We start from the raw sequence: 15,590 nt of genomic DNA on the forward strand, positions 1-15,590 counted from the left end.
TCGTGCGGTCTTGTAAAGGACTGAAAAATTATTTGCTTTTCGAAAATTTATTGCGTTTGCTTTAATTTGTCTGCCCTGCCATTCTAGTTGCAACTGTTTTTTTTGTTTACTAATTCCATTACACCTTTTTTTACGCTCACTTGAAATGCGCTAGTTTAGCACTGGTCACATGTCGTTGCTTTTATTTCGCCGTGTGTGCGATGCCAAGGCCAGAGCCTGTACCTTTCATTAATTATTCTGCTCAGAATTCACGTGGATCCTCTATCAGAAATATCGATGAGCTCAACGATGCAGTTAGGAGCACTATTGAACTTTTGGTATCCTCTAAAATGTATACGGGAGTGGGTCAGATTCAGAGTACACTTTTTAGAGTAGGGAATTTGTTAACCTCTGATTTCTTGTAAAGGAATATCCGGACGCATTGTCATTCGTTCAGAATAATCGTTTGCATCCTAATGGGATTCCAGCGATCCTTAATCATCAACAATTAATACAACATGTCAATGCTATCGCATGGGGATACGCCGTCGTCAATCCAATAGTGACACTGGAAGACTTGAATAAATTGTTAAAGGTGTTTTTTCTTCTTCATTTTACTTTGTTAGTTGGAGATTCGAGGTCTGATCAGGAATATGGGCCCTATCTATAATCTTCCGGTTGCCTTGGAACTCTGTGGTGTTTATGAGTTTCATCGATCTGTGAAGAATGCTTTTGTATTGGAGGATGAAGCAAGTGTGTTCAGACCTTCGACGCAGGTTATTCTGGATGAGCTCAATGCTTGCATTTGCAAGAAGCGGCATCAAGCGCCAACTACCAGCCTTCGTTCTTTGTATCGGTGGTGGGAAGCAGTCTTCACTCGACACATGCTTATCTATTTCAGTGATCCTTGCGTGTCGAATGATGAAGAAAACTTCAACTCTTGTGATTTTCACTTTTCTCTACTGGGTCCCTATGGAATCAGGATCAAAGGGTTCTCGAAATTAATTGAGGTATTTAAGAGTCACCTTTCGTAATAACGCAATTTATTTACCTCTGAAGGTTTAGGCAACCTTATAAAATTTGTAAAGCAGTCGTTCATGATGTTTTTGTTTAATTTTTCCGTTGGGACAACTTATTTGTTTTCAAATATGCAACTAAAATGGTTTGATTTTAGTCTGTAATTAAGGCATTGTGTCCAAACGGCCTTTTAAAAGCCTCAAGAAATGCTGAATTAATGATGGAACGCAGTATAAAGGCGATTTATCAGAAGTTTACGGACAACGTCATCAGTAACCGTGCTATTGGTAAGCTGTGATGCTCTTCTTGGTTTTATTTCATTTCAATATAATATCTGAGCAATCTCTTCATATTAAGTATGTAGATAACTTTAGGTAAAAATTTTTTAATTTAATTGATTGTGAATAAACAGCATGCTTTTGTCTTCCCAAGGAAATTATATCTGGTTACGTATGTCGTTCGAACTTCAGGAGTGTGATTAATTAGCAATGATAAAGCGGCTTGCCTTGTTCAATGGGATTCTTATTGGCCAGGCATCGGAAATAATAACTGCGGTCTTCTTGCTTTTAAGCTGAATTGAGACACCAGAAACCGAAGGCAGCTCTTCGAAAACTAGCGCGTAACTGCAGAAATCTTCACACTAATCTTGAGGCCTGGGCAAAAGAAAATAACCTCGCATGGCTCCCTCACTATCTTGATTCCCTTCTTTCCTTTGCGGATTTTCTTGATAGCTTCGCCAGGAAGGGGGTAAGCGTCCCTTGAGGGTAGGTGTTTCATGGCCTTGGATGAGAAGCACAATCGCCTATCATTTTTTTCACTTTTCCTCTCGCAGCCACTCAAGTCTATTTTGCACTTGGTGCTGACATACTGTGACTCAGAAGCATTTAACCCTGAAGTAATGCCACCTAAATTGCAAGAAGGCGTCGTCGTTAATGTCGACACTGATGGTGAGTAAATACGCCTTACCACGTTTTTGATATCAGTTTAGCTGTGTGATTTTGTGTTGTGAACTTGGAATCTCAGCCGTAAATCCATCACATGCTAGTATTCTGTGAACAAATTTATCTGATATCCTTATTAACTTACCTTCAGCTGTATCGGTAATTGATTCGCTTGGGGAAGATGGGGTGGGGATGAGGAGGGGGAAGTCACTGGCCGACGTCGTCAAGTGTTTTAACGACTTTTATGAGACATTTTCAAATGCCATCACCACTGAGTCGGTGGATCCACGAGTGCCCTGGCAACGCTTGGCGGACCTGGAAAGGCAGTTCAACATATCTTCTGGTAAAACCCTCCTCACTTTGCTTGCTGATGCCTCCGCCGAGGGATTTGAAGGACTAAAACCAAAGGTAGAATCTTTCATGCATTTACTGTGCACTATTCGCAACCCATTTCATTCATTTCAATCCAGTGTATTGTTAAAATACCAGTAAAAACTTTGTTGCCGCTATTGGATTATGGGTATGCTTATTACTGAATTTTTAGTGCCTGTTTATCGATGGGAAGTTAAACGGCACCCAACTGCAGGTGCAACAGTCAATCGAAGCAGAGCCTCAAACCTCGGAAGTAGGGGCGATGACGGATGTTTCTCGCATCTGGGGTTTCCTTCGTCATCTCACCTACCTGACGGAGCGTTCCGCTGAGGTATTTGCATTGCGACCAAACCCCCTTTTTCATTGGTTTGTGGTCACTTTGCTTCTGATTTACACGTATTTCTTTTCTTGCAGGCTTTGATGGACGTGACGATAGAGCATCTGAACATTCCAAGGTCTCCAAGTGTTTTGCAGTCGATTCGATGCATTCTCACTGATGCTTGTGTTTCTCCAGCTAAGTATCATTTCTTGGTTCAGTACGTAGTCTTCTTTATTACATCCGTACTGTTAAGGTAGCATTCATCCTCCTCATTTGTGTTGGGTGGTATAAGCCTGTCTATGCCCATTTGTGTTATGACTATTGGCATTTTCATACACTAATTTGGTTGACAGTTTGATGTGCTTTTCAGTGATGCTATTTTCTCTATATCAGAGTCAGAGATCACTCGCTAGCTGATTGAGCATCCATTTATAAGCTGTATGTCTAACACTAAGATTTGAATGGTAGCAAAGACTTAGTGATTTGCTGCTTTTATAATTTAGATTCCCTGACGAACTATTTGATCTCAGCATATTTGCATATCCACTTTTCACACCTTTGTTATTGTTCCTTGAGTGGTTCTACTTCTGTAGCATAAATTTAAGGTATAAGTATTTGGTTTCATGGGAAAAGTGTTTGGGTTGAAAGTTGGTGCTTTGTCTTGCGTTACGTTTGTTTATTGATGAAAGGAAACCTTTCTGGATTACTAAATACTTGCGCATAAATTTGTAGCATAGATGTACTCCAACGTTGAAGAGTCGAGTTTTAAAAACACCACCGATCTTTCTTCGTATGTGTGCAATTTCCATGAAACATTGCCGATCCCATTCAATTCTTGTCACAACATAGCATGCATCTTTTTGTAAAAATAAGATGTATTTTGATTTAACCGCTAAATATGGTTTGCCAACAATCCCAAAAAGGGTCTCACTTTTGACCTCATATGCATACCTTGTAATCGGTCCACATTTCTTCCATACAAAATGCGTCTGATTCTAATTCTTTTGAGTGTTGATTGAATTAACTCTTAAAAAACCACATCAGAATGCTCATTTTTTAGCCCTCAGGAGTGGAGTTTCTTGAGTGCCCGGACAGTGAGCTCACAAATGCCCTCGAAGTTGTTCACCCAGCGCTCCGTCGTCTTGCGTCTACTCGCTTCATGTCCGGTCCTCGAGAATCCTGAGGATTGGAGCCTTTGGTCCCTCTGCCCTGCCTCTCTCGCCGCCCACTGGGGCCCCTTTGATGAATTCCTAGCTGATGTCGCCGCTGACACCGAAAGTACTTTATTTTACATCGAGATTCGGGTCATTTAGTGCTTTGTTTTTACAGTAAAAATCGATTATCCTATCAGTAGTTCAAAATGTGTAGTTTGTTCATTTTATCTGATTGGTTTAGTCTGCGAGAAATACAATCTGGCTGTAATCAAAGTTGCTGGCAATGGATACATTCGCCTGAGCACTAATGCATCACCAGATGACCTTGACACCAACCTGTCAGAGTGCGCCTCGGGAGTGAACGGTGAGGTGGGATGTACCGCAGCTCGTAAACTCTGCGATTTGCTGATTGGATCAATTCTCCTTGTGAATCGGTTCATCCTTCCGAATGATTGCGTCAACATCGTTAGTGCTAACTTGAGATCGATCCCACGTAAGCCAATTCAAGCCGGTTGGTTTATACATCAAAGCTCATTGTTATCTACCACTGTTTTTAATATTTTGGTAAAAATTTGCAGTTCAAGACGTATGGCACCATTTTATCCGCCGTATAATTCTCGCAACACCCTTATCATTGCTCGGCGTTCTATTTTCTAAGGTAATATGTAACGTTTTGTTATTTTAAGTGAATTTTTCCAATTTGAAAGAGCTTGAGGTATTCTGAAGTGCTAAATTTTGATGCGGCATGTATAAATAACTTTCTGCCTAAATTGAAACGTGATTTCGTATGGAATCCTTAGTTTACTAAGGATTAGAAGGGATAAACCCGTTTTTTTCATATTGAATCCTCCAAGGTTCTCCTTCCCGCACTCGCGAAGAGTTTTGTGCTGGAGGAGGGAGGAGGTCTCGAAGACCTCTTGAGATCGGTAACGGAATTGCGTGAGAGGGACCGTATAGTCACTGGCATCGGCGTCATTGGTGGCCAACTTGGCTGGTTGCAGTGGGTAGACATCTTCAAGACGCATCGCCTGTCGGCTGCTGAATATACGGATTGCACACCATCTTGCCGAGCCACTGTGAGTTTTCTTTTTCTTTGATAATTAAGAAATAAACCAGGCTTTCGTGCCTTATGCGATTTTTCGATTTTTTGTAGAAGAGCCTTATTTTCAATTCTCTGGAGCGTTCTCACGAAATACCGCTTCCATCCACAGAAACTTTATCGATTGCTGTAACAGAACCTTCTTCGAAAGACGTGATAGAGTTTGAGACTTCTTCCATGGAGGGCTCTGCAACTGGTGAAGAAAAGACTGAATGTCGTGAATTCATAGAAAATCTCAGAAGAACCGAATTCGGTCTGGGAATCGATTTAGATGCCCAGGCTTCAAGTCTTCTTCGTGTAGGATTTTGAGGTTTCTCGACTTATAAGGCGACTACTTTTGAAAGCATGCGGGGCAGCGCCTACATGCTATTTGGTAGCCATAGGTATCATCCACTGAAAGGCATCAGCATGTCTTTCTCCGCCGCAGAACAAATTAATATCGATAGCCGGAGTTCAAAATGTCCCGTAATCTTAGATAATCCTTGATATTTCCTCCTTTGGGAGTTACTATGAAAGGTAACTTCACATTTAGGTGCTTATCATTGTTAAATATTGTAAAGATTGCCATAAGTATAGCCTACTATTGTAGCGATTCTCCTACCCGCAACGTTAGTTAATGGATGGCATCAGTAGTTAAAGGCGTCTAGTCTCATAACTTAAAGACCACATTGCCTGAATGGGGGAGGGTCCAGGTAGTCAATGGCGCTAGTATGGGTTATCTTCCTCTGAGGACGGTTGAAAACAGGTGGGGATCTGATGGACTTTTACACATGAGTGGATGATCTTTGGACAGTTTTGATGTTGACACGGTCAAATCGTTACCGTTGCAGTGCCTCGAGGGTCGCCTCCGTCGTAGCCTGGATCACCTCTCACGCGAGCTGTATGGTCAGCGGGGGCATTTCATGTTGGAACTGATCCAGAACGCCGACGACAACGTTTACGCGTCGGATGTCACACCGAGCGTTCACTTCCTCCTCTCCCCAGCTGTCCTCACGGTGCTCAACAACGAGGCCGTTGGCTTCTCCCCAGCCGATATCTCCGCTCTCTGCGACATTGGCATGAGCACCAAGATTGGGCATCGCGAGGACAAGATTGGTGAGAGACTAATTTAGTTTCTCCACACTTGTTTCAGAACCATTCGTCACTTGTTTGGTTGTGGAGTCTTATGCCGCCAAAACTGGGTTGGGATTTTGGGAGAAAGTGCTCGTGGTTAACTGTAAAATAAATATCTTGCATAGCTTCCTCTTCCTTCAAGCATCATCCTCGGTGTTGCCGGTAGTTACCGTTGTGCCTCTTATTGCGAAGGTCAGAGAACATATGGGGCGATGCCAATACATTGCTTATCCTAATCGCAAACCGCACAATGATTTGGTTTATTGTGTCTAGGTAAGAGTAGGTTAGCTTTTTACAGCGTCTACTTGGCTTATGCTGATTTCTCTTTGTAAGGTCATTTGAATGAAACCAAAAACAGACGAAACGCGCAACACGATGTATTTTCATGGGACTACTTTTTGTATTCATTTCTCCTTTCCACCATGGTCCCCGTCTATTTTAACCACTATTAATTTCTCTCTGAGGATTTCAAATCTTCCGAAGTTTGTCTCTCTCCGCTGCTAGCCCTTATGGCGGATTCGAGGTTGAAATATTTGCCTAAAGTTGTCGTAGTTGTTAGTTCTTTCTACAGCTGGTGCCTCGCCCCTATTATTCAAATGGAATGTTTTATACCTAATCGGACTTGGTTGTCCTCTGGAATAGGTCCAACACTGCTGCCTCCAATGCAACGCTAATACTACCTCTGAGAGCGCCATAAGGGGTGTTAATCGGCCAATACCGATGTGTAGATATATATAGCACCATTTTTGCTTTGTTTATTGCTAATGTAAGTGTGGCTCCTATCATTTCTCATTTTATTTTTGAGAACACTTTGGATTTAACTACTTCGGTTCTGTGTCCATTTACCGTATACTCTATCGAATGAGTTACTTGTTTGTTCTGTGCGGTGAAGTTGAAAATTTATCCGCACCTGTACTATCCTTTTGAGAGGACATTACCGTTGCATACCCGCTTGAACTTTCAACTAAAAGCGGATAACGGATAAAAATCGTTTGCTCCACCGTGTCAGGTCGCAAGGGTATCGGTTTCAAGTCGGTCTTTGCGGTATCTGATGCACCCGAGGTGCACTCCAACGGCTTCCACGTGCGTTTTCATCGCTGCCAAAAATCTGATGGCACTCTCATCTCCATCCTCACACCCGAATGGATTGCCTCACCCTCCTCTTGCAATTCGGAGAGGGAGTGGAGAACTCTATTTAGACTGCCCCTCCGCCCAGCCACCCAAGTTTCCTCGGCTTGTGCAGAGTCTGTCTTGACGTTTGCTCGCCACCTCCTTACTCATCACCTTCTTCTCTTCCTGCGACGCATCGATTACATCGCTTTCGAGACCTCTGTAAGTGATACCTCTTCTCCCTCCGGCTTTAAGAATATATTCACATCTTCCAACCTCCAATTTTGCATAGGATCTGTCCATCAACCTGGATATCCGACTGGAGAGAAAGAGTAGGCTAATCCTCACACTGGGTGGTCCCAATCCCTCCTCCCTCAAACTCTTCACCATCACAGGAGTGTGTAATGGATGTCAACAGATTTCGAAGTGGCTTTTTCTCCGACATAGCGTCTCCGTTGCTGTGGAAAGGTTGAAGCGACTTTCTGGAGGCTCATCTGAACTTGAGGTACTTTCCATTGGCACGGTTTGTGTAATTTGAAGCTTGTATATTTTTGTTGACAAACATTGGTTGTGTACTGGACAGGCTATTCCACGTCAGACTGATATCGCGATAGCCATTCCCCTATCAAACGAAGTCCCGCCTTCCACTTTTCCACTCTATGCATTTCTCCCTATACGAAGCGCTGGATTCCAGTTTCTACTTAATGGTACGATCCCTCTTTCGTGACCACAGTAGTCAAACCATACTATTACTGACGTGTTTCTTTACCCTTTGGAATTCCTAGCCGATTTTGATTTGACTTCTTCACGAGAGGATGTTGACGAGAGCAGTGTGTGGAATCAGTATCTGGTTAACCAAATTCCTGCTGCCTTTGAAAGCCTCATAAATTGTGTCATTAAGGTAAGTTACTCTTTGAAATCTGGTCCCTTTTTATCTGCCTTCTTCCTCTGAGCAGATGTCGTCTTTCGACGGGATTCCACTGACGCAATATGAGATTTTGGGACGAATTCTCGAGTGCCTTCCCATAAAGAATCGTACAAGCACCACAGCAATGGGAATATTTGCTTGTCTGGGGGAAAAAATTTGTGAGAAGCTGTCCAGTATTCCCTGGTTTCCTGTACTGAGCGAGGCTAAATTTTCACTCCCTAACAAAGTCCTTCTTAGCTCGCAAAACTTGCTTCAGGTCAGTGTTTGTGTTCGTTTGATTTCTTTGCTAGAGGTAAGTGTTTACCGATAGCATATTCAAAATGGGTTTTTTAGTCTTTGATGAATACAGAATGTCTTTTATTTGATTTAATGATCTGCTTTATTTGTTTTAAATCGAAACAATGCGGTATTTAGGTTGATTGCGAAATTCATCTACCGACGACAGTTTCACTAACGTCAGGCCCTGTCGTTAATGCGAACAGTGTTTTTTTGTCCGGGCGACGAACATTTCGCTCATTTGCGTGATTTCAAAAGACACTGAACTCTTTCGTTTGGTCGATAGATTTTCATGAAACTTTGGTTGACATTACAAGCGGGGAGTTAGTTCATCAACTTACACCACCGCTTTCTTCATGTGTTTCATCTAGTTCATCCCCTTTTGCCTCTGGAGATCATTATCCAACCATGCCGTGAAATAATTAGGTTTTATTTCATGACAGTAAAGAAGTGCAGGCTTTCGAAGTGTTATCTCATTCAACATTTGTTCATTACTCCGCACTGATGTTTCAGGCGATTTAATCGAAACCAAAGCACACTGTCATTTCGAATTGACACGTCCACTTCCCTTGGTTTATCATTGTTGAGATCTCGATACACTGCGTCTTTATCGTCACTCCACTGTCTACTTTTCACCATTTACAATTATCTCCTGCCTTGCTGCTTCTATGGTGAAATCCGTGTGTCTGTGTATCATCCGCAAATATATTCATAACAAGTGTTTGCAGTAATGTTAATTCGCCTTTACCGCGATAAAAGGTGTTCAATCCAATTGCGGTCTTAATTAAACCACATTATTTGATGGCAGTTTGCTTGATGCGCTTGTTTTAATTGTGATCGTGGATGCTCAAACTCGACCTAGCCCCAAGGGTAAAACCTCTAACTTTTTTGTCAAAAATAAGGAGTTGAGGACTGAAATGAGTTAATCTCGTTTTTTACCTTTCTAGGTCAGTGATTCAGTGGCCCCGGAGACATATCTGTTTCGCCTTCTGATTGACCGGCTGGGCATGTACGAGTTGGAGCAGACATTTCTCGTGCCCCCTCGGATCGCTGCTAATGATGAGGAGGTGGACGTAGAGTCGATTGCTTCGTTGGAGCAGCGCATGGAAAAGCTCTTTTGTCTCGGGGCACGCCGCATTTCTGCCGATGCTCTTATTGAGCTGGCTTCCACCTTGTCCGCAGGCAAGAGCACAACATTTGCATTTGCAAACGCTGTTATCATCAATATTTGAGTTCAAATTTTAGCTAAAATTTCAAGTACTTTCAAAGTACGCAAAATACTTTGTATTTTCCCTTGGTCCACCATTAAGCGCGATTCCCAAGCTCTTTTTGCTTCAAAAAGTAAATTTCGAAGTTGGCATTTAAGGCCTACCTGCTTAGTTTTTAAAAATTGTTCAGATAGATCTGATTGTGAAATCGCTTTTTTAAGCAGCTGACAAACTTTTTTACCCAACAGTAATAGTCTCCTGGTCAAAATGTGCTGCTGTTAAGCGTCATTACCTTTATTATTGAAAATCATCTCTTTCCACTTTAAATCCACATCATAATGACATTAAAAGTGACAACCCAATCTATCTTTCTTCTCTTCTTCCCTCCGCCGTTTGGCAGAAGAGCTAAATCGACCGGGCGTCCTTTACGTCCTGCTAGCAAACATCGACTCACATCTGCGTTCCGCTTCCTCCTTCCACCAACAGTACCATCGCACGTCCTTGACGGACCGTGCAGCTTGGCAACGTCGATGTTTGCGTAGTCTTCGTGGTGTGCGCCTCTTCCCCCTCCTTGACGGGCGTCTGGTCAGTCTGGAGGAGATTGCTGATGCGATGGCAGACAGCAGTGGATTATTGAGACATCGAAATAGTCTCATGATTCCACCCAAACCACCATATTCTTCGAAAGACCAACTGAAGAGTGTCTATGGTGAGACACCTTCTGTTCTTTGTTATCAGTTACCCACACTTATTGTTTACCGCTCTATTTAAGGCCCAAAACGATATGGACGCTCAAATGACAGTGCTTTAAACTGTCCCAAATTATTGTTCTGTGGAGAAGAACATCAAATGTAAAGAACTAATATTTAAAAAAATTAGGCCCTGTAGGGTGTATTATCTATCACGCCTGGCCTGCAAAAGGCAACCCAAATGTTCTCTTCGTATTTTACCCAACTTAAAATGGGTATCAATGAAATCGGTTATTTCCTTTCACTTAATGACTCCGACATGCGGTAGGTGCTTCAGTCTGCTGGCAGCCAGTTTGACTGTATCATTATTTTGCATCCTGACGGGTCTTCACCTCCATAATGGTATTTTGATGAAAAATATTTACCTCCTTTGTTACCGATGTGAATTCTCTTTACTGTCGATTTAATAATGAGTAGGAAGGTATTTTGGCTCTTCAATTCCGTACTTACGCCTACCTGCGTTGTTACTACATACAGGTGACTACCTGCAATTGCTTAGCCGTCTCGGGCCATTGCTTTCGCCCTCATCCATCTACCCCATGGACAGTACATCTCTCGAACTGCCAAGGCTATTGACGGCTTCGGACGACGGGTTAGGACTCATTGTAGCCAATTCATCTCTCGACGTCATCAACCGTTGGATAGTCTCGCGTCAACCCGATTTCAATCTCGAGAGCACACAGGACGCTGATTGGTTTATTGCGGCAGCGCAGCTGATTATCCATGCTGGCCACTTGGATGAGGTGTTAATTTCCCGCCTGCCAATTGTTTGTGAGGCAGCAAAGTCATTGAAATTGTTCAATCCAAGCGCCGATGTGGCTTTTCTGTCTCCTGTCTTTCTCAAACACGTCCCGGACACGGAGGAGCATGAGATTATGTCGTTGTGTGTGGAAACGGTGGCGCAAAACGATTTGCAGGAGGGAGGGGGAGGCTCTATCTTGCTGGCATCTTCTAACTACTTTTCTTCATGTGGTCCATCGCTGGAGTTGGATGGTCCCGAAGCTTGTAGCAAGTGGCAGAGCTTGTTTTTAATTGCTGGTAAGCCCACTTCATAGTTTCTGGTCTCTTGAATATGTGACTTTTAAATGTTCAACGGTAATGGAAAACCGTTTACCTCTGACCTCATTTCAGGACTTTCCACTATCCAAACACTTCATCTTCGAAAATATCGACTGAGCGTTGCTCCTGCCCACCTTCCACCTCTTCCATCCACTCACACTTTGAAACTGTCGCCTGCTTTGATCAGTTTGGAGGGTGAGGGAGACACCGTTATTGAGGATTGGACATGTCCAGGTCTCGAGAATCTCGTGCTGCCGTGGATTGAACAAACAACTGAACGATTCGGCCTAAATAAGTCAGCAAAGGTTGTTTGCGAAAAGCTGGCAATGCTGCTGAGTCGAAATTGGGACCAGTCTTTCGAGAGGTAGGTTAAGAACAAACACTAGGACTCTACTTTTGGTGCTTTTTTAATTTCATATGTTGATGATTAGGATGCAGTCTTCAGGTTCTTTCGGAATGCACTTAAATCTGAAAATAGTTTTATTTTGAACATGTAGGAGAGTTGTGAGACTATCATTGCAGGTAGTGAACAGGACCTGCAAGTCATCGGTGCAAATGCTGAATCTTGGGATAGAGCAGAAAGCTGAATTTGATCCTCTTATATCGTTAATGTGATCTCTTCGATAGACCTAGAGGTTAGAGCCTGATAGTCCTAGTAAACCGAAGGAGCCTCTCTTTACAGTATCTTATTGAACATCGTTCCCAATTCAATTGGCTTACAATATTTTGGGTTCAATGAAACATTTCTGCATTGCTTATTTCTAGTATATCCTACTAAAATGGTTTTTCTTTGCAGCGGACACTTTGCGGTGCTAATTGCCTTTCCTTTACGGGGTCGGTTCCACATCCATTCAAATTATCTTTTCCTGTTTCACTTCTCGTTATATTTCGCGTTAAGCTCCTACCAATACTACGCACTTCAGACAGCCTTTGTATGAGAATTTTGCCACCTTTCCAAACCATTGATCCCTCTTCCATTAGGTACGCTCTGGCCGTTGCTTACAAAGTGACCGACGCCAACAGAAGAGGGGAGATGGGAAGCGAGAATGAACGAGTTGTCCTCGGCGCTTCCTCATGGTTGCAGGCACTGCGCACGCGCAGATGGCTTGCCCTCACCTTGGCTGTCAATACCGACGACGGTGATGGAGGTTTGCCAGAGCTTGTCGCAGCGGCGGATAATTACCGTTCCGCCACGGCAGCGACCAATTTCGTCTCCACGCCCCCCATCTACGCACCTGCCGTGTTTACGGAAGGAAATGGTGTTACCGTTCCCCTCCCTCTTTTTGCTCCCCTCTGCCCCCTCTGGCAGTCCTTTCAGACTTCTGAGGAGCCTCCAGCACCCGGTCTACTCACTGCTCTTGGGGTGAAGCAGATCTTGGATGAGTCCATTTTTCAGGTGGTTTAACCTCATCGCTTCATTTTTATCACATTAAAAATGGACGATATTGTTTGCATTACAAATTACTTTCGATTAAAATCATAACTTTTCATTTTCCACGTTTACTTCTTCAAGTAGTTTTTATTGTGAGAAACAAAGAGTATTTCATTGGCTAGAATCTCCCATGAACGTGTTTTGACTTGCCCTTTTGCTTGCTTACCATTGCCGTTCCTTCCAACATATTTTACCCTATCCTTGACCGATGGTCGCTTTTCTGTTTGTGTATCCAATTTCCATAATGTAATGTTTGTTAGACCTCCTGTTGGCTTTTTTTTACATAATAGGGTCTCTCCGTTTCAGCACCTAATGGACTACCTTTTGAAGGACCCATGCAATCTACCAAACACTCTGACCGTGGAAACCATTCTTCAAGTCTACGGTCTGGCGCTTCAAGCCCTTGGAGATACACGTTCCGACATACTGCATCGCATCTTCAGTTCCGCCCTCCTCGTCCCCTGCAGCGCAGCGCACACCGCTCGCAAAAAGCGCACAAAGCTCGTTGATGACGTGGACCTCGACCGACAAGAAGAGGAGTCGGCCACTGATTGTCCCTTCTGTATGCCCCAAGTCAAAAGTCAGCGTCGGAAGAGGCATTCTTCAGACACGCTTTCCTACCACTTGGTTCCTGCGCGCCGCACCTGTTGGGAAAAGATACGGCTACCTCCCCTCGACCGCGTTGGTGTCGTTCGTGCGGTCAAATGCGACGTGGAAATGGAAGTGGATGAGGATGACGAGTGTGTACAAGTTCCTGTGCCTTCAATGAACCCAGCTTCGGTTGTTGCTCCATGCTGCTCATCTTTCGATCGACGAGTGCCACTGTGTGATATATACGGGTCCGAGTGGAAGAGCTTCTTTTGTGGGGTTTTGGGGGTGAGTCGGCTCTTTATTGTGATTTTGTACATCTGTTATTAAAGTAAATTTATGCAATAATTGGTAGATAATAAGTGTGCATTGTTTTCTATTGATAAGTAATTTTGTAATGAACAATGGAATACTGTTCTACTGTGCTATCATCTGGGCCCTGGTTTAAAACTACTCAGAGCTGCAGATATCCGATATGGAAACTACTACATAATCACGTTGCATAAAATAATAGGCCTTTAGTTTTAATCTCACACGCAACGAACTTTAATGAAAACAGGTGCCTCTGACATCCTCATTGGCCGAGGTACTATCTAAGCGTCCACTTCCGCCCTCCACCCCATCGGACACAAACCATGGCAACTGGCGCACCGCCCAGGAGGCGTTTGGCCGTCGCCTCGCTGCATGGTACGCCCTCATTAATCGCTGCCTCGTTGCACACTCCGGCACTACCTCCATCACCGCCGAGGAAGGTGATGATCTTGTCGCTACCCTACGTGATTTCCCCCTCCTCTATGACATGACCGGCACTTGGCGTGTGCCCAGTCAGGTGACCTGCTCGGTGAGTCTTGATTCCTACTGCCTTCCTTCATTATTACCTGATTTCACTTTCTATGGTTAAGGTTTGCTGATTTGATGATCTTGCGCTTTTCATTTTTTATTTATTCAGAGGCAATGTGTTGATAGCTGAGATGGCATTGAATTTCGGAAAATGTAAACATTTGAGTTTTAGCAAGGGTGTTCTCTACCATAACTCCTGGAACGAATGACTGTTGAAAAATAAAAATCCTGGCTGGCTACTTCTTCAGACGGATGTATAAGCATACGGAGTTTGGTTGAGTGCTTGGTCTATAGACTTTGCCTTCTAATTGCCTTCTAATTTCTTAATTAGGCCCTCTAACCTTGGAGCTCACAACTTTCCAGTACAGAGCTGTGTCGGCGTTTACTAGAAGTAATAAATAAGTGCTTCCCCTTCCTTCGACTGCGGTATATACTAGTTGACGTATTCTCAAATTTCTAGTCCCCACTTCAATGCCTCTACGCGAAACCTGTAACGTATTCTAGTGCTTTTATCTTCGGGTTTGTGTTGGTTTTCACCAAAAGTAATTCAATCCTTACCACTACTTCTATCCCTACTTTCCTAGAGATGCACCATCAAGCATGCCTTTGACTGAAAAGTGTTTAAAATACCATTTCTCTTGAGAACTATTGTCGTGCTGGTGCTATTCATGTCCTGCGTCTATTTTATTCGTAGTTTCATTTTACGTGTATCTTTTTTTTACTCTAAAGCCGACAAGTACCGCGGACCCCGGGCTGCTATTTGCCTGGTCTGCGGCCGATTTGGCGACCATGCTGCCGCCCACGTGTCTCCTCGGCCATGGTCTGGAGATCCTTAGGGGCGACACTGAGCTCTCAACGTCCGAAAGACAATCTAAACCAATGTCGGACTCGCACTTCCTTCTCCTTAATATCTTACGTCTGCCTGTAGGTGCTTCTATCGCGTTAGTTTTTGGGTGCGAAGTTGGGAGGGAACTAAGCTGATGAAGTATCCTCGTTAACTTTATGGAATGTTTCAGTTGGAGAAACCCACCAATAGATTGAAAGACGATAATTAAAGTACGTTTGGACAACTTTTCGCACTTCCCAATTGCCGTGATTTGGTCGATTTCGGTGGTGAACGGGAACAGTAGATGAATTGGCTAAGGTGTTAATCGTACTTATCCCAGCAAATGTCGGATATGAAAACTCGATAATTTTTAAGCTTGAAAGTTGTATTTCAATAAATTTTGTAATCCACTATTTTTGTAGCGTTGACCCTGACTTTTCGCATTCATACCGTCCCCTATTTGCACCTTATTTTTACTTACAATTTCAGTAAGATACTTGATTTATATTATATCGTTTCATGCTTAATGTAATTGACTTCCATTTTCTACCGAGTTGGAATATGTTTTGCCACTAACAGT

General features: G+C 43.3%; 1 protein-coding gene across 1 annotated transcript in view; it reads left to right on the forward strand. All coding sequences in view use genetic code 11, as the record gives it.

The window, feature by feature from the left end:
* Window positions 1-200: 200 nt before the first annotated feature.
* The window catches only part of EGR_10421 (hypothetical protein), a gene marked incomplete at both ends in the record, with an annotated part of 18,070 nt that continues 2,680 nt past the window's right edge, over window positions 201-15,590 (forward strand). Inside the window, 28 exons of the mRNA XM_024499670.1 lie at window positions 201-371; window positions 407-574; window positions 606-989; window positions 1,154-1,283; window positions 1,568-1,743; window positions 1,829-1,943; window positions 2,089-2,345; window positions 2,482-2,640; window positions 2,724-2,845; window positions 3,689-3,906; window positions 4,024-4,275; window positions 4,361-4,440; window positions 4,637-4,858; window positions 4,936-5,178; window positions 5,712-5,976; window positions 7,004-7,326; window positions 7,397-7,609; window positions 7,688-7,811; window positions 7,890-8,005; window positions 8,061-8,288; window positions 9,256-9,522; window positions 9,922-10,225; window positions 10,743-11,303; window positions 11,397-11,688; window positions 12,306-12,720; window positions 13,063-13,632; window positions 13,904-14,185; window positions 14,914-15,108. Of these exons, the coding sequence (XP_024345918.1) occupies window positions 201-371; window positions 407-574; window positions 606-989; window positions 1,154-1,283; window positions 1,568-1,743; window positions 1,829-1,943; window positions 2,089-2,345; window positions 2,482-2,640; window positions 2,724-2,845; window positions 3,689-3,906; window positions 4,024-4,275; window positions 4,361-4,440; window positions 4,637-4,858; window positions 4,936-5,178; window positions 5,712-5,976; window positions 7,004-7,326; window positions 7,397-7,609; window positions 7,688-7,811; window positions 7,890-8,005; window positions 8,061-8,288; window positions 9,256-9,522; window positions 9,922-10,225; window positions 10,743-11,303; window positions 11,397-11,688; window positions 12,306-12,720; window positions 13,063-13,632; window positions 13,904-14,185; window positions 14,914-15,108 (6,852 nt within the window). The remainder of the gene's footprint in view (window positions 372-406; window positions 575-605; window positions 990-1,153; window positions 1,284-1,567; window positions 1,744-1,828; window positions 1,944-2,088; window positions 2,346-2,481; window positions 2,641-2,723; window positions 2,846-3,688; window positions 3,907-4,023; window positions 4,276-4,360; window positions 4,441-4,636; window positions 4,859-4,935; window positions 5,179-5,711; window positions 5,977-7,003; window positions 7,327-7,396; window positions 7,610-7,687; window positions 7,812-7,889; window positions 8,006-8,060; window positions 8,289-9,255; window positions 9,523-9,921; window positions 10,226-10,742; window positions 11,304-11,396; window positions 11,689-12,305; window positions 12,721-13,062; window positions 13,633-13,903; window positions 14,186-14,913; window positions 15,109-15,590) is intronic.

Source organism: Echinococcus granulosus (assembly GCF_000524195.1).
Source record: "Echinococcus granulosus chromosome Unknown EG_S00218, whole genome shotgun sequence".
Lineage (NCBI taxonomy): Eukaryota > Metazoa > Platyhelminthes > Cestoda > Cyclophyllidea > Taeniidae > Echinococcus > Echinococcus granulosus.